At 35.9% G+C, this 18,970-nt stretch overlaps 1 protein-coding gene across 1 annotated transcript; it reads right to left on the reverse strand.

Moving 5' to 3' along the window:
* Window positions 1-1,728: 1,728 nt before the first annotated feature.
* On the reverse strand, window positions 1,729-18,887 carry LOC119795890 (cysteine-rich protein 2-like). The gene is made up of 8 exons (XM_038304127.1): window positions 18,671-18,887; window positions 11,422-11,516; window positions 7,159-7,216; window positions 6,928-7,059; window positions 6,657-6,725; window positions 6,429-6,523; window positions 5,063-5,120; window positions 1,729-2,328 (listed from the first exon to the last, which is right to left on the reverse strand). The coding sequence occupies exons 1-8, from the start codon at window positions 18,711-18,713 to the stop codon at window positions 2,264-2,266; spliced, it is 615 nt and encodes a 204-aa protein (XP_038160055.1). The 5' UTR covers window positions 18,714-18,887; the 3' UTR covers window positions 1,729-2,263.
* Window positions 18,888-18,970: the final 83 nt, after the last annotated feature.

Genomic DNA, 18,970 nt, shown 5'->3' on the forward strand with positions numbered 1-18,970 from the left:
ATCTATCTATCTATCTATCTATCTATCGAACCTAAATACTAGGACTAATTACCAGAACTATAAAATATTTAATTAAATATTTGGTTTAATTGGTTTCTGTCTTTTCACTAAAACTTTTTGCTATAAATAGTTATTATCAATATATGAATACAACCATTGTACATTCAGTCCCTGATGAATTTTGATGAAGCAATCTTTAATTAAGGGTAAATTGTGGTTTCCCAATACTTACTTGATGTTAGTAGTCCTAATGCATGCCAGCTGATAGATTAATAATCCTTCCAGTAATAGAAAAGGTTAACACAGCATACAAGATTTATTTCCTTCTAACATTCCAACCACTAAAAATAAAAAAACAGAGCGTTTATCTGGACCGGCTCCCATGCGAGTGCCCTCTAGTGGATGGAAAAGGTATTACAGATACAACCCTGCTTTCAGAATTACACTTTGGTGTTACCTGTTGCAGAAAGCTAGTGTGTTTTTTTCCCCCTCTGCTTTTGAGTTTAAAAACATCAAACATTTAAACTGAGTTCATCATAGTACACACTAGCAATGGGTGCTGTGAATTGTATGAAATCCTCCAAAAAAAAAAAAAAAAACATATCTATTTGCAGCCCTGTTGGTCTGTTGTACATTAGTGGCTCCTGTAGTTCTACTTCTCTTAAAATGTGGCTTTTGTTGAAATTAACTGGATAGAAACAGCGTGGAAATAAACATGATTAAAGTATTTTTTTACTTTTATTTACTTCCAAAGAAATTCTCAACAGTAATTGTTTGAATACAGCTGCAATAAGTACAAAGACAAATTAAAATTAGGAAAAACCATCAAACAAATTTTGCACCAATAATTAATTGTGAAAATATTAATATATATTAAAATATTAAACTATAACTATGTTTTATATATCATGGTGGAAAATTAACAAAGATAGATTTAATGAGGGATTAAAACAAGAAATCATATAAAATGCAACAGATAAAATACAACTATGTAGAGTGTAATAAATAACTATGGCTCATCCTTTTAAGTACTGCTAGAATAAAGCCCTATTTGCAAAGGATAAATAGTATCTGGGACCCCATGTGAAATGAATCACTGCCCTAGTCTGCTTTTAATGTGGTGTGTTCATATAGGTAACCAAAGATGAAACTTTTGCTGAAATTTACTGACATCTCCTGGAGATGACGTTAACATACAAAGTTTTTAATCTTACAGCACAATTCAATGAATGATGATCCAGAACTTGCATCTGATATTTCCTCCTTTCCTGCAGAAACAACTGTCTCACGTTTCATAAAACGGTACAAACAGTAGGACCCAAAAATTAAATAAATATTAAACTACTGTGCAGATGTGGTCCAAAATGTACAGAAACGTGTACAGTTTAATGAATCCCATGAAAAAAGTTGTATAATTATGCATTTACAAGTTAACCTTGACATCCCTGATTGCAAGATATTTTATTAATTGTAATATCTTTTTTATGTTAAATTTGCATCTTAACAGCATGCAGATGCAGTTAATAATAAACACTTTGGTCTGTATCTATCCAGTTTATGTTTAAATGTTTCTAAAATAATTTTTCTTATGAAAATGGCTAAAAGTAAAATCAGTACTTGTCCTGGGGCAACTTTACCACAGGTCTGTAATTAAGTAAAATCCCTAATATGTTTGCATTTTGAACGTAATTCTCTTAAGTACAGTATACAGGAAGGAACATGACATCATAGACTAGAAACATCCCACAGTTTTATTGTATAAAACATTACAAGCAGCTGAGCAGCATTCATAACATTCAATAAAATGTTTGTGAGAATTCTTACTACACTATTTTTCCTTTCAAATCCAGGTGTCCAAAAAACACTGACAATAAAAAGGTGGGCTGGTACTTTGTTGTCGTACAGTACATATTGTTAGTGCACAAAAGTTTTATTAACCGACTAATTAAGGAAGAAGAAACACAGGAGCTTTAATCTACTACAATAATAGGTTAATAGTAACTATTTGGCAAAGAGAACAAATGAATGTAGATGTTAGTCTCAATCTTACACGGGAGGACATATTAAAGGTTTTTTTTTTTTTTTTCGATACAAAAAATAGATAATATAAACAATATACAAATACAACATAAATAACTAAGTAATCCATCCCTGTGATTGTATTACATATCATTTGTCACAATGACCATTGAAGGCAAATCAACGAGACGACGAGGCTCCTGCAGGTGTTTGTTTCTTCGCGCGTTGGAAGCAGCGGCTGAGTTTAAGGCTGAGCTTCGGCCTCGGGATCGTCGTAGATGTAGCTGCCGACGCCGCCGGTGTTCACACCTGAACAAGAGGAGAACTTCAGAGGAACACTTCAAACTTCAGGGTTAAAATGAATTACAGCATTAAAATATTCATGATTTTAAACTACAGGGATCATTCTGAATCCCTCTGGACTCTAATCAGTTTTGTGATCATAAATTAAAATTAATAAAATACAGGGTGGTTATTCTTTCCTTGCCAGTAATAATAGTCGCTTTTTGCTTTGTATAGTTCAATCACACGATTCTTATCCAGATATACCTAAAATAGTTCAGTGCTTTATTGTTAATGAGTAGTTCTTTATATTAGGCAGTTAAAATTTCTCCATTCTGTTATCCCGATACTTGTCGTCATGGTTACGGATTGCTCTGCAAGATGGGCAGTCAGTATCCTCTGTGGAATCACTGCTACCATCTTATTCTTATTCGGAGTAAAATTTTTGTTTGTTTGCATGAAGAATTAGCAGATGTCTGCCAACACAACCAGGGTATTGGTGTGAGTTTTGGTTCTTGGGTTGATCCAGAATAGCCCAAATCTTTAAGAATCCATTTGGAGGAGCATCAGTGGTCGCCATGATAAGTGCTGTCCAAATAGAATAAATGAAAGCAGGAATCTTCCTATCAACAGTTTGGTTAGCAAAGAGAGGTTGCTACATTCCTGTAGCTATATTGTTTCCTACAATCCTTTGCATAAAAGGACATACAGGCCACTTAATGGAGTTGAAAAACAAAAAAGTTATTTAATGAGATGTACTGTGTGAGACATGCTAAGATTGTCGCGTTTGCAACATTTGCATAATTTTTGTTTTGTTGCATTTCTTTTCTGCAAGCTGCAGTGCCAATATGACTAACATCATCCATGTGCGTTTCCATCCTGTAATGATACCATAAGGCTGAAGTCAGTCAGGATTCATCACTGCATTCTGGAGCTCCTTTTCTACCCTGGATAGTGCTCCTATTGATGACCACATAAGAGGAGAATGGATAGGAGCTAAGAGCAGGAGGTAGGAACTATATCAGCTGGAATCAGACAGGGACTGTAGCCAAGGGGTGGCCAAAGGTTGGCTAAAAACATCTTTAACCTGTTATTGGCCACCCCCACTAGGTGATATAGGGTGGAAGTAGCAGACATGATGTCTACTTTTAGTGAATCCTAGAACCTCCACAGCAGCTGACCAATCAGTGATTGTGTCCTGGTGTTTAACTACATTCAACTTTAGGAGTGTACTCTGGTAAAACACCCAGGATTTAGCATTAGGAAGGTATAGTGGACATGTGAATTAAAAAAAAGACATTTAATAAGACAGCATATGTGTTAAATGGCACTTTTTGTATTATTATTTTTGGACTGATATGAGTGCACACATTTGTACATCCTATCTCTGTAGATCACTGTCTATGGCCCAATCCCAAACAATCCCTTAAGTAATACCCTTAAGCTATCGTGTGTCACTAAATCTACTTTTGAGCCCATTTTTCAGAATTTTGAGTGCTTTGATGTTTTTTTTTGTTTTTTTTAGTACTTTTGGGAAAATAAATGGATATTTTTTGTACAGCTTTGTCCTTTGCCTCACTGCTTGGTCCCTTACATAAGGCAACAAATCTTTTTTTTTTCATAGTAACATTGTTTGCTTATGTTTAACTTGGAAGAAACTTGCGTTGCTTAATTAATTATTAATAACTTTGCTAATCACCTGTATCTTAGGCAAAGGGCTTAATGCAAATATTCATTCACAGCCTAATTATATTAAAGATAAAAACATTCTTTATTTCACCCTATCTTTTAAGGACTGTATTGACTCACCTGCTTTTGTAACAACAGTAATCAAACACCTTTCCCTCGCAGCCCACAGACAGTGTGCCTCATTATTCCCCCTCTGACTGGGAAAAGTGTGGGCTTTAACATTGATTTGAAAATTTGCCTCATTAATGCTTCAGGTAAGTTTCCTCTCTGGTTCCATTAAATTTAGCCTGAGTTTGTCAGTGTTTTGATTTCGCTGGCTTGCATCTCCTCGTAGGCGAAGTGTTCTAGCCGGTTGCTTCACGTCAATTCAGCACCTCTGGAAACAGATATTTCCTTCTAAAACTGAGGATGGTGGCAGTGATACCTTCAAATAAATGTCCTAACTAAGTTGACTTTTATTTAGAAAATTAAACATTAAGGACCACAACAAATTAGTTATGTATTATTTACATTATTTAGTCATATTCAAACTAGTAACTACAGAATAAATGCTTTTTTAAGAACTAGATTGTGTGTATTATGGGGAGAAGGGGAAGTTATGTGTCGCTGCAAGCGATCTTAGTTCTCTGTAATGAGAAATAAAGAACTGCTGATTAATATATGTGTATTTTTATTATCAAGGTCTTCGTGAAAATAAAGTCTGTTTTCATTTAATTGGAAAATTTGGATTTTGAGCTTATTCATTTTTGGTTCAATTAATGCAGATTGACCCTGAACTGGTTCTGGTCTGTACCAGTATAGACCCCCCTCAGTGACCAGTGGTCTCTTCATGGGCAACAACATGAGACCTTTCTGTATCTGCCACATCCTTTTTACACTCTGTGCTTATTCTAGCACCTCTGTGACACAGAACACTCATCAGTTCACTTGTTCAACAAACATTGAGCAAAACTCCCTTTTACCAAGTTATAGTAAACTTTAAAAGCTGTAAATGAAAGTTCTACATTTTGAATTTTAGACTTTTGGTGGTTTTAATTTAAAACTCCTCATCAGAACCATAGAATCATTTTACCTTTGGGTCCAAACAGCACAGCGTAGCAGGGTTTGTGGCAGTAAGGCTGTCCATCATGCTGCAACAGGAGAAAAAGAGCTTAATTACTTTATAAATTAGTTTCTCTCTCAGAATATGCCAACTATACTAGTACTACTTTAAGTGCTAAGAACAGATTCAAATAATGTTTTTTGCACAAAAATCTGATAAAATGTATAAAAACAGACGCTTTAAAGCTCTTAGTTCCTGCATTTTATTTTGACCATTCTACATTGTGCTGTGATAAATATTTCTTCACATTGATTGTAAATCAACTTATAGTAAAACTAAAGTAAATATAAAGATAAAACAAATAATATCAGGTTTGGGGGTGGAGGGCAGTTAAACTTTGTCCAGCTGCTAAAGGTTTTGGATAGGCAGATAATTAATCTATTCTATGGAGCTATATTAGGGCCATGAACTTTGTTCCAAAACATTCAGTTATGGAACTGAAAAACACATTTTTTTTTTTTTAATTAACACATATTTTGAACAAAGGAAAATAAAAAGCTTTTTTTGAAACTGTTTAATCTGAAAGATATAAAAACTTGCAAAAACAAGTTTGAAAAAATGAAACTGAAAAAAAAAAAGATCTGAAACTGAAGCTTTTCAAGATTTTTTTCTTTTCAAAACTCTAAACAATGTTTATCGATTATGCTCTAAAGACATTTGTAATCCCCACCGTTCCTGAATGCAACATCTTTGAATAATCTGGCTGGGCGACTATACTGTCAGTCATTATTATAGAGCCCTTGTCCTATAAGCCCCGCCCCCAAACTAAGGGAGCAGCAGCTTTAACCACATAAAAAAAACTGAAAGTGACAAAAACTTAAACCACAAGAATACTTTTAAAGTTTTAAATTTTGCTTAAGTTCAAAATCTTCATTTTATTTAGCTTTTTCAATGTTGTTTTTAATCTTCAGAAATATTAAGATATTAATATAGGTTTCAAATCTTTTATTTTTATATTTTAAAAAATATTAAACAATTGTCTTCAGTTTCAAAAAATGTATTTGAAAAAACTTTCTGGTGCCAGTTTAGCTCCATATTTATGCACTTAAAGTTATTCAGTCTTTTGAAAACTGCATCCAATCAATCATCTGTGATTGCAGGATTTCTCTCTTGAAAATTTAAAAAATACTTGATTGATGTTTGTGCTTCTCTAAATAGTTTAAACAAAACCCTAGATGCCTTATTTCTGTTTCTACTGAAGCAAATCCCAGTTAGCTGTACAGCAAGCTTCATTTTTCACAGATTCCTACATTCTTCTAAAGATTAAACTCGTCTTGTTTGGCTGAATCCTAAATCCCAGCTGTGTTATTCTCCACCTGCAGCGTTCTTGTCTCACCTCTGCATGGCTGCCAGGAGCCAGAGTCTTACTGCACCTCTCGCAGCGAAGGCAGGGCCGGTGCCAGTTCTTCCCCAGAGAGGACACCTTCTCAGCTGCATGGAGAGACCACCATGAAGACAGTCACCATAGAAACCAGCCACTGAGTCACCAAGACCCCTTTCTGACACTGATATGATACATGCAGATATTAGGAGACGTGTGAAATAAGGACACAGGTCTGCTCACCAAAGTACACCGTCTTGTTGCAGCTGGGACAGATGTTTGGTCCTCCAGAGAAAGATGAAAAGCTTGCAGCTGGAAAAATGTTATTTAGTCAGATCATCCTTTATATTTTGTTTAATATAAATTAAGTTTGAGTAAGTGGTGAATATATATTAGCTCTTTTCCATGTTTAGTTTTAGATAATTAATAAGAAACAAGAGTTTTTTTCAAAACTACTTTCTTTTCAAATTCCGATACGTGACCATTTTCTATTTGTGCTCCACATATTTCTCACCCTTCACTGGTCCCCGTGTGGGGGCTCGTTTCTCCTCCTCCGGTTTGCCGAGTGTTTCCATGGAAACGGCTGCAGGGGCCTCGTTGACAGGAGCGTCGTACACGTAGGAGCCAGCTCCGCCGATGTTCACACCTGCAGAGAACACAGAAAAAAAAAGGTCCTGATGCCAGCATGAATAAGAGAAACAAGATTCCAACAACAAATGTTATTAAAGATAAAACGAAACGGCACCTTTTGGTCCAAAGAGGGCAGCGTAACAGGGTTTGTGGCAGTAAGGTTTCCCATCATGCTGGATAACATAAGATAGGACAGACAAAATAAGTTTTTCTTTCAAAGGCTGAGTTAATAAAATGTTTATTTTTTCTAACGTTAAGTTCACATAATATCAGCAAATAGACGAACTGGAGCTTTTTTTTATGTATTATGACAAAGAGGATCTTTTCTGTGCTTTTCTTTTGTCAAAGCTATTTATACCAGAGGACAAAAAGAGCCCAAAAATGTATGGAGGATAAAAAGTGCCAAAATTAAATAAATTAATACAGCATTAAATAAATAATTTAATGTGTCAATAATTAATTAAATGTGGAATTAAATAAATAAATGTGTCATTAATTAATTAAAACCATGTCACTAATATAAAGTGCCACAATTAAATAAATAAATACAGCGATAAACAATTAATTAAATGTGTAATTCATTAAATAAATAAGGAATTAAATATATAAATGTGTCATTAATTTAATAAAATACGTCTTCATTTTATTAAAAAAAATATATATAATTATTTCAGTGTGCATTTAATTATTTCATGGTCCTGTGTCGCAGTGCATCGAAACCATTAAAAGAATCTGTCAAACTCACCCATCAAAGTTAGGGGGCGGTTATCTAACACCTGATTGGTCGCCCTGCACATTAAGGCGAAGCAAATCGATTACAGAGACTCGATTCACGTTAACCCCGCCCCCTAACTTTGATGGGTGAGTTTGACAGATTCTTTTAATGGTTTCGATGCACTGCGACACAGGACCATGAAATAATTAAATGCACACTGAAATAATTATTTATATATATTTTTTAATAAAATGAAGACGTATTTTATTAAATTATTGACACATTTATATATTTAATTCCTTATTTATTTAATGAATTACACATTTAATTAATTGTTTATCACTGTATTTATGTGTTTAATTGTGGCACTGTATATTAGTGACGTGGTTTTAATTAATGAATGACACATTTATTTATTTAATTCCACTTTTAATTAATTATTGACACATTTAATTATTTATTTAATGCTGTATTTATTTATTTAATTTTGGCACTTTTTATCCTCCATAAAAATGAGCCTCACTTCACTGTTTGCTCTGTTATTCTGCTCAGGGAAACCAGAAATATGACGTCTCCTGCTATCTGTTGCAAATTTTGTTCAGTTTATAGGAAATTAAACCAACTTGTCCATTTTATTAAAATGTATTAAGATTAAATTAAACATAAAAACTTGTTTACATATTAAAAATGCAGTATTTTCTGGATGACAAACTTGCAGTAATCCTAGTTTGTCATTCAGACATTAGTGGAATGTTTCCAACAGCGTGATTGAAGGAAATCAGGAATGCTGAGCCACACAAAGAACTTTTTTTTTTCACACGTTCAACGTCTCCAACAGAACATTCTGTTTTCCTTTCCTGCTCGTCAGGCTTTACTTTAGCACGTAATTAATCCTAAATTGCTTCGCTTGCATTGTTTACTTCGCTAAGTATGTTATGATTATTACACCATTCATGACTGTGAACGCCGTTATCAGCTCAGCATGATTCATTGTGTGCTACTTCAGTGTTAGAAGTCTAATAAAAACAGTGGAAGTTGCCGAAACAACAGCCAGACAGTCTGATAAATCTCCTGCTGAGCTGTTAATACGTGAGGCTTTTATAATCAACTTTTTTAGTTGAACTGCAAAGGGAAAAACCTGCAGTAGCAATAAAAAAAAATGGCTTGAAGCCAATTTTAATCAGTGCTGAACATCAAAACGTGTGACTAAGGATACCAAGGAATACACCTCAACAATCTGTTTGTCTTTATTATTATGATGTTTCTAGGTCACAAAATCTCCCAGACGGAGGCCACCCTTGTTGGAATCCCCCAATAGATCCAGTCTTTATCCAAAGTTAGCGTCATACTGTTTCCACCGTTTCCCTCTGCACGTCCCTATTCATCTTTGGTTTAAAAGTTTGATCATATTCTCACTTTTGATGAACATAATAAAACATCTCTGTAAAATCTGTCATCCTCACCTTGTTTCCCATCCGTCTAAATGTTGCAATAAACTAAATTATCAATACTCAAACGTTGTATCTGGATAATATACAAATTTAACAATACTAAAATCTGCATATTTTTGCCATTTCTAGTTTTAGATTTCCTCATTTTTTGCACATTAAAAGAATAATACCTCGAATAAGCTAAATTTTGTCAAATTGTGTTATACTGGGGGTTTTTATTTTACATTTGACACCATGTAGAGTGTTGATTTTATGTTTACACATGTTGATTTTATGTATACACATGCATATTTTTATCCTGTGCGGGCAGTGCTTTTATTTTATTTTATTTACTTTTATTTATTTGATCTTTTTTGTGCATCTCTTTGGAAACCTTGTGTTTATTGAAATCATGCTATATAAATAAAGTGGATTGGATTGGATTTATTTAAAAAACAGAATCTTTGAGATTCTGCTGAGAAAGCACGTTCCATGTTCAGATTAAAAAATGTGAGTTTTCCATGTAAATAATGTTTATATGCCTTTAATTATTTGTCATTTTTTATACCCATGATATGAAAAACGGTGTCAAATAGTGAATATTTTGTTGGGTATTTATTTCGAGGTTGAAATTTTAGTGCTGTCACAAAACTACTATGAACATTTCACTAGCATCACTAATCTCTGCTGCCATTCTATGCTGGCTACAGAAGCAAATCACTGCCAAGACCAACTTTTCTCCTTTATCATCCAACACTACATCTATACTCCCGACTATTTCCACACCACAGAAAATTATTATGATGATGAATTTTCCATCTTGTGGGGGAGTGGTGACCCAGTGGTTAGGGGCATAGAGCTTGGAATCCTGTGGTTCTGACTCCGAGTTCCACTCCCACAGACTGCCACTGTGGGTTTCTGAGCAAGACCCTTAACTCCACACTGCTCCCAGGACGCTCCAAGATGGCAGCCCACTGCTCCTCAAGGGGACGGGTTAAATTCAGAGGTAATTTTCTCCAATATGAGATCAATAAAGTTCTATTATTAATATTATTATTATTATTATTAAGAAAGGAAATTAGCAAAACATTGTTTTACAAAAAAAGTTCCTGTACCTCCCGATTCCCAATCATACTCTTAACAGTTGAAAAAAAATAAAAATCAGCTGCAGTCAATGACTGAATGAATATTACAAGAAAATAAAATAGAACCTCCATTAAATCATTAAACTACCACCATTAAAGTGTCACTATTTTAATTTTAATTGTTTAAAACATTGCTGTCTATGCATAAAAATATGTATATTACAGTTAATCATTTATATACGTCTTCCACACTCCCCTGCAATGACACTAGGACCCCCCCTCCCACTTTGGGAATCACTGGATTAAGATAACAATTTCACCATCTTAAAAGCTGCACTAGTGGCTTTTATCTTGCAAATAATAATTTCTGTCTCTAAGGTTTGCAGAGAGGAATGAAAGAGGGGTGGAAGACCTGAGACAGCCCCACCGAGGAGTAATGGCCTCTGTACAATTGTCATGTTCTTCACCCCCTCCACCATGACGTCACTCTGTCTCTCATGACTTTGTCACAGATCTAAAGTCAACAAGCAGACAGTCTCTCTGTGGTTAGAACCAGACAATTCATGCAGGTTTTCCTGTTTCCGCTCCTGTTTTAAAGACAGTATCAGAACTGCAGGCTGGAACCACAGAGACCACAAACATCCTGAACTAACAGTTTGCTTACAGTCTGCTGAAGGCCAAACACATAAAGCCCTTTCACATCAAACTTTTACCACAGCCTGAAGCATATGACTGCTACTTAAATGATTATCCACACAATCTGCAACAGAATCAGAACGTCTGAGTTCACTTTAAATAGTGCTCTCGTCATTTCCCTTCATATCTGAACTGGTCATGTATGAGAAAAACTCTCTAAAAATGCATCTGTGGCATCAGATAGTTGGTTAATAAACAGTTAATGACTCTAACAGTTAGGAATCCAAACAGAATCATCTTTCACCCCTTAGTGATACAAGATAATCAAATGACAAATACTAAGAAAAAAATGTCTGAAATGTAAATATTGGTGAAAAGAGTTTAAATAATATGAGAAATGTTAAAAAACTAACCTTAGATTGACTAAGTAGTCAAAGATTTCATTACCTTTTGAGTGTAAGATATTTTCTTACTTGTCATAAATATTCAGAGTATATCGTATTTCCTCTCACCTCAGCATGGCCTCCTGGGTTCAGCGTCTTGCTGCAGCGCTCACATTTCAGGCAGAACTTATGCCAGTCTTTTCCTAAAGACGACACCTTCTCCGCTGTGCAACAAGAAAACATGAATGATTTTCATTTGAAAAAACAATTGATCAGATTCTGGGTTCTAAATTATATTATCAAATTTGGAATGTCATAAACAAAATGAAGTTTTAATCATTTAATAACGTAATTCTGTTTTAATGATAATTTTATGTCAGAAACAAAAATAAAAATAATTCCAAAAAAAGTTAAAAAACAATCTACTGGACTTTGTTTTCAAGTTTGGAGACGTTTCGCTTCCCATCCAGGAAGCTTTTTCAACTCAAAATGTCAGAATGTCAGAAATAGCATTGCATTCGAGGTTTTATACAGTAGCCCAACAAGGACTTGTTTTTGTTTTGAAAACATGCAAATTGAAACGGACGAAGGGGTCCACCCCTTTGGTACGGGGGTCGTTTGGCTCCTTTTTTTAGTCTGCAAAGCCCCATACCTGTCTATGTCTCTGAAAGGCAGGTCGTGAAAGTGAAACTAAGGCCTTGTTGGGCTCTGTATATAGCCTCGAAATTAACGCTATTCCTGACATTTTTTATTGGAAAGCTTATGGATGGGAAGTGAAATGTCCTCAAACTTGGAAACCAAGTCACACATGTAATAGAGGTATATTAATTTAGGAAAGAATGGTACCTTGTTTGTTGTTTTTCTCTCCAATGTTTTAAAACATTGTTTTATTGTTTTGTTTTTTTCTCTTGCATGTTCGAAATAAAGAATAAAAAAAAAAATGTCCAGTGGATAGTTTTTCCCCCACTTTTTTGTAATGACTAATACCTGGATGACTGAGAAACTTCACCAGCAAAAACAAAAATCATCATAATGCTTGATTATTGGCACAGTAAAACATTAGAAACCTGTTATTATGCAGAAAAAAACCCTTTTTACTGCAGGTACTCCTCCGCAGGCGTCATTTCACCTCCTCTCTGAAAAGCCTCCATCATTTCAGTCCCTCATTCAGGCCTTCATCCTCTCTGCTTCTTTTGTTTCAACTCACCACCCATCCCACATTGGTTCATTCATTCCTTAAACTGTGAATCTTCTCTCTGGGAGGAGATGTTCAGCATCCTGCTAAACGATTTCCTCTCCTTCCGTTCTCTAAAGATTCATTCTCCCTCTGCCACCACAGAGGATTCTCCAATCATTTCAATATTACACTACAGCAAACCGTAATGTTTAGAAGACAAAGACGCAATGAAAGGAGGAACTCAAAAAAAAACGTAGATTAGATTAGATTCGAGGTTGCTGCCCAACCTCGAATCGAATCACTGGAAGGAAGTAAAAAGGTGGGAAAAAGATAACGAAAAGCACTCAGAGAATTGAAAAGAGTGATAAATGATTATTTCTGACCTTTTTTCTTCCACCTACAAGCCTCTTCCTGCTTCCCTCTTTCCCCTTCTCTACAAAAACCCATTCCTTCATTAGAGCCTTTAATCTCCACGTCTCACCTGTCAGAAGCTCATTACGCTTTATATCTTAGCTATTTGTGATTTACTTTTGAGAAGCTTTGGTTTTTAATGAGACAGAAGGATCTAAGATTAGCTGCAGCAGAACCTGTGTTGGACAAAACCTAAGCATCAATCTGCTTTGAATAACGGCGGTGCTGCTGTGTCACCATGTCGACCGTCTAAGTGATAAAAAACACTTAAAGGCCACTTACTGTAAGAGTCTGTATCAGTCTAAAGCGCATTCTTTCCACTGAGATTTAAAGGTCAACGTCATGAGTCACAGATTTCCATTTTCATAACATTTTATTCTATTTTGGTGGAGCTGTCGTCTGTTCCTCCCTCCGCCTCCCTTTACTGAAGCAAAATATTATCCTAACCCTTACTCCCACAGGGAACCTTCATCCTAATTAACATCTAAACTCCAGCCTGGGTTCAGCCAGTGTCTCCACTACATTTAGATTAGCCGTTTTATAAAACCTTGGCTTTAAAATGTTTTCTTTTCTATGTTCTGCCACTGAAAATACCCATTGAAGAGGCATTTGTTACAGATTGGGGTATTTTTCACCTCTGAACAACACAAACAGGTAGAAGTTAAATAAAAATCTATCTAAATAATGTACAAAAACCAGAAAAATTAAGATCATTTATCGTATTTACTAATCTGCTTTCAAGGAGTCAGACTTTATTGTAATCTTTTAAAGCTGCTCTATAAATTTTTCTTTAGACATTTATTAAATGATTTTATCCATTTTAGTGCATTTGACCAGAGCATAGCTGAGTTTGTGTCCTTAAAAAAAAACAGAGAAAAATGAGGAAGTTGAGGTTAGAGCAAAAAGTGTAAAGAGAAACAGCATCAGAAAAGCATTTCTGTGAGAGGAAGGATGAAATAAAACTTGGCAACTTTCCTAGATGTGTCATCCTTTAGTTGAGTCTCTCTTGGTCTGTGGGGTTAATTGTATTATTTGGATACATTTTCATAGATGGAAAAAAAAAAATCTAAGAGGAAGTTTTGATCACAACAGATTAAAAGTAACAAGGTACCAGAAGATCCAAATATATTTATTTCCGCTGGGTTATCTCTTAAATGTTCAAATACTGGAAGGGAATGGACAATCTCAAAGGGTTAACAAGTCTTGGTAATTTTTATTAACCTCAGAAATACTGAAGAATGTACTTTTTCAGGCCATGTTAACCTATTTCATTAACATAAAGCTCTTTTTCATAACCTTTTTTGTTTAAATTAATCAAAATGTCGCCTTATTCTAATTTTATTCATCAACTGACTTTATTTTAATTCAGTTCAGTTTAAGTTAGTATTACCGATACCCGATACCTGGCTGTGAAGTATTGGCTCGTACCGATACCATCTGCTTGAAATTGATGTGTGTGTGTATATATGAAGAACTGCATAATACTTGGATGTAAAATAATTGCCATCATGGCTTTGTCAAGCTGCTGCCTACCTTTGTGAAACAGGAAAAAGACTAATACAAAGTGAATCCAGTAGAACTTTTTATTTCCTACCTGGAATGGGTGACAATAGTTTAATAAACTTTTGACTTTCAAAATGGTATCGGTGACCTATTTGTTGGTACTCGCCGATACCAATACCACCATTTTAGTGCTGAATCGGAGCCCTGCCTGATACTGGTATCGGTGCAACACTAGTTTAAGTTTATGGTTACAACCAAAAATATCAACTTAATTAATTCAAGTTAGTTTATTTCTATAGCTCCAATTAACAACACGTTAATCTCAAAGCACTTTATCGAGACAATTCAACCAGATCATCCAGTCAGATTGATTCAAAGTTTACTACCTAAGGAAAACCAGTTGATTGCTTCGACTCATTGACACAAAGGCAATCCCTCACACTAAGCATGATTGTAGCGACAGTGGAGAGAAAAAACTCCCTTTTAACAAGAAGAAACCTCCAGCAGAACCAGGCTAAGTGTGAGCGGCCATCTGTCAAGGCTGACTGGGGTTCAAGGAGACAGAGGCAGACATAGAAAAAGAAGCAGAGATACAAAGAAAATTGTCAACCAGCTCCACAGGCGGCCCCGTCTAGGAAACATAAAACCAGGCAGATCCAATGTCAGAGGATGAAGAGATCACATCCAAAATCAACCAATGAGATCAATTTTCAAATCTATTGCATACTTTCCAATTGATTCATGTTATTAACCAATATCCTTACTTTTTATTATTCAAACAGTGGATTTCACTTTGCCTGGATGAACATTTAACAGCAGTGAACATTTGGGTTGTCGTCTTTGCAGGCAAACTGCAGGGGTGGTTGGTAAAAAAAAAAAATGGATAAAATGAATAAATGATCCAGTTGAGATTTTTGTTAAGTCTAGATTTAGCCTTGCTTCCAGTCTCAATGCAAATCCATTAATAGATGTTTATAAAAAAAAGTAACATATAATCACGGCCTAAAATCTATTGTTGTTGTGTTATGCTGTTGTTTTCATACGCTTACATAACTTCACCTCTAAACCCTGACAAGACAAAGAGCCCAAAATAAAACCTTTGTTCAGGCTCAATGCTTCCAGTAAGGAAGAGTTCGGTCAGAGAGACAGATGGATAGATGGAGAGTGAGAAGCTTTCTAACAATCCTTTATCTGTTTTTTCTCCTCCCAAAATATCCCAACAGATACACTGAGCCTGATACAACATGACACTTCCTGTTTGGACTCAGAGGCTGACCAGCCTGTCAGGGTGATATGTGACAGAGAGTGGAACTGCCACACAGAGAGCACTGTGCGCTGCTGAAGCTTGATTTGTTTCCTATAAGTTCTCTGGCATTTTTCATAACTTTTTAAATGTATTAAAGCAGAAGAGATTTAAAGAAAGTCTGTTTGCTGGAAAAATGTTCATTACCAGATTCTGAGTTCTACCAATTCCTCTTTCAATGGTGAAAAAAATCACTTTATTTGCTATGTTGATTATTTATTATTGTTTAATTATAGGGGAGTCGTGGCCTAATGGTTAGAGCATTGCACTTCGAATTCAGAGTTTCTGAAGTTCGAGCCCCACTCCCAGACTGCCACTCTGGGTCCCTGAACCAGACCTTTGGGCTGGTTACCCTACTGCAGCAGTCTGTCGCGGTTTTTGATTTATGCCCAATTTTGAAGCATGGTCTGAGCTATCTTATTCTACGCCACAATGCGGGACAGATAATCACGAACAAGCCGTGGGTCTAGATACAGCCGAGGCGGTGAGGAAATTGTGTGACAACAGAGGGACATGAGGGCGAAAAAAAGCGGGGATCCAGGTGGAAAAAGGGTCCCATTGTTCTCGCGGACCTTGTTCTTCTAGCTGGTCCAACTTCATGAGTCGTTTTCCATAATGGCAGTCATACAAACAAAACAAGCCGGTAAGGTACCAAACAGGAAATACGCATAGAGTAGAGCAGATGTAGATTTGACCAATCAGATGCCTCCTGTCTGCAGCACTGTCTGCGATCACCTACAATTTGGGAGAGGTGCACCAGAGTGTCTGCGGAAGGGGGCGAAGGCACATTTGCATTCACCTCGACACACGCATACAACCTGGTTTCTGAGTATAAATCAGACTTTAACCCCACACTGTTCCCTGGGCGCCACACAATGGCAGCCCACTGCTCCAGAAAGGAATGGATTAAAATACAGAGTGTGCATTTTGTTGCTCTGTACTTGTGACAGTCTAATGACAAAAAAAATAAAAAATGCTGGGGGAAAAATTGAACCACAAGTAAAAACATTAATTCCACCTTATTTTTATTTTTTAAATTTGTTTTTTTAAATGACACAGAAAATAAAATTGACTAAAGTAAAATGTGTTAATGTCCATTACAGCGCTGCTAATGATCACAGAGAAACTAAATGAAGCTGTTACTGAGTGACAAATGCTGCCTGCTTGATGCAGTTTATATTTGTTTTAGGATGAAGATGATCGGAGACATTAGTTTAAATGCTAAATGTTTAATGTGGGGCTTTAAAGCTGGCAGCAGACTGGTTTGATTCAAGGCTGCAGTTTGGACTTTGGATGCTATTCTCCAGGGAATTCAAAGAGAATGAACAAAAGGTCAAAGATCCATAAAAAAAATGACGTGATATTACTTAATAATTTACAACACTGTCTGGGTGTGGCTCCAAAGCTCAGCTCAGACTGTAACTACAAATTAGCTTTGATATAAGAAACAAAAAGTGATCCTGCTCCATCAGAACCATATATACTGATTCTATTAGAACTTAATGGAAAACATGGCTGATCGTTCTTGAGCTTTTATCAAAACACAGGCCTGTTAATGGCTCGCTGTAATCTTATCCACAGATAGTGGAGCCATTACTACCAGATCTGGGCTGCACTGAGGCAGAGCAAATCATCTGTCAGCGTCTGTGAATCTGCAGCCGAGACGTTTTGGATCCGTTTTGGAGAGGAGCTGCCACTTTCACTTCACTTCTGATGCATCTGAAATATCTCTGTCTGACATTTTGTTGTACAATTACACAATCCCTTCCATTATGATCACTGAGCGGCTCAAATGACAGCCTGAATGCTTCTATAAAAAAAAATAACTACAGGAGAAGAAATGTTTTAGTCAGCCTGAAAATACACGTAAAAATGTATAATTATATAAAAAAGTATAATGGAGGATTTTTGCAAATTTGTGAAAAGACCCTCCCTCTCCACTTAAAATAAAAATGCACATGCACAACCCTATACCTGCTCCCTAGAGGGAACGCCTATTAAACATGTGTGAGAGCGCGCACGAGCTCATTTTTTCTCGTGCACGCTCTGTTTTAAAACTTGCTGCTTGCATCACTCATGTAAGCTCCAAAAGAATATTTGCAATTTTTCCACTAAGTCAGACTCACCATCAGTAAGTGAAAATGGGGGACAAGCACGTAGGACGGCCTTATGTAAACATATCACCAGAATGATTAACAATTAGGAGGACCACTTATTTTGATGATCCACCCAGAAAAAGAACATCCTGCACCGTACCTTTAAGAAAATAAGCTTCTGATGTTAAATGCCTTTAGGAGAGCGTGACCATGCACATAAATATTCCTGATATGAATATTCTGTGGGAGGAGCGGGGCTGAGAAATGACTGGTCTGATTTGCTATGATCAGCTCAAATCAAAGCCATAAATCACATAAAGGATGAGATAAGGTTCTCTATAATCTATGTTTATACTTTTATCATGTTTCAAAGAATGAAAAATGCAAGAATATAACATGCAGGAGAGCATCGTCTTTAACAGTTTGGAAAAAGGAGCATATGCCTAAATTATATGTTTTAAGTTATAAATAAATTTATTACCATACCTTTATTTCAAATCAATTATTAATATAATTAAAACACTAAAGAGTAACAAATCAATCAAAAAGATTGGTATTCAACACTATAGATAATCAAACAGATGTTTTATTTGCATTTCATACAAGATACCATGAAGGTAGCAGACAAAAAATAAATAAATAAATAAATAAATAAATAAATAAATAAATAAATAAATAAATAAATAAATAAATAAATAAATAAATAAATAAAACGCTGTGCTTAATGATCTGTCTGTTTTAACTCACTGCAAACACATCCTATTGATTAAAATAAATAGTTTACGCCTCTCATTCATATTAGCAGAGATAATGTGACCGGAGGCCAGCTGTTCCACCCACCAATCAACGCCCCCGGTCCGGATCAGCGGCACTAAAAGACGCACTCACCGAAATACACCGTCTTGTCGCATTTGGGGCACTTTGAGGCCATGATGGGAGCGGACGGACAGATCGGAGGGATGGATGGACGGATGGACGGTGCTCAGTCTGTCCTCCGGCTCTGTCTGGCTTTCTGTCTGCAGCTCCGGTGGAAAGGACACACCTCTCTCTGGATGTTCCTGCTGATTTAATGACGATGAGGAGACTCTCATCCACTTCTACTGGCTCCCCTGCAATATATAAACTCCTCCCCAGTGTTGACGTCATGGTTTCACTACAAGAATGAGACAGAGCTGCATTCATGTCAAC

The sequence above is a fragment of the Cyprinodon tularosa genome, unplaced genomic scaffold (genome assembly GCF_016077235.1).
Source record: "Cyprinodon tularosa strain WSP-4 unplaced genomic scaffold, ASM1607723v1 ctg526, whole genome shotgun sequence".
Lineage (NCBI taxonomy): Eukaryota > Metazoa > Chordata > Actinopteri > Cyprinodontiformes > Cyprinodontidae > Cyprinodon > Cyprinodon tularosa.

Excerpts from the sequence above, each read along its gene's own strand:
- LOC119795890 (XM_038304127.1), bottom strand. The coding sequence starts at position 18,713 with ATGGCCTCAAAGTGCCCCAAATGCGACAAGACGGTGTATTTCG. Across the intron at positions 7,217-11,421 it reads ACCCAGGAGGCCATGCTGAG|CATGATGGGAAACCTTACTG; the intron begins GTGAGAGGAAAT and ends TATGTTATCCAG. Across the intron at positions 7,060-7,158 it reads TGCCCTCTTTGGACCAAAAG|GTGTGAACATCGGCGGAGCT; the intron begins GTGCCGTTTCGT and ends TGTTCTCTGCAG.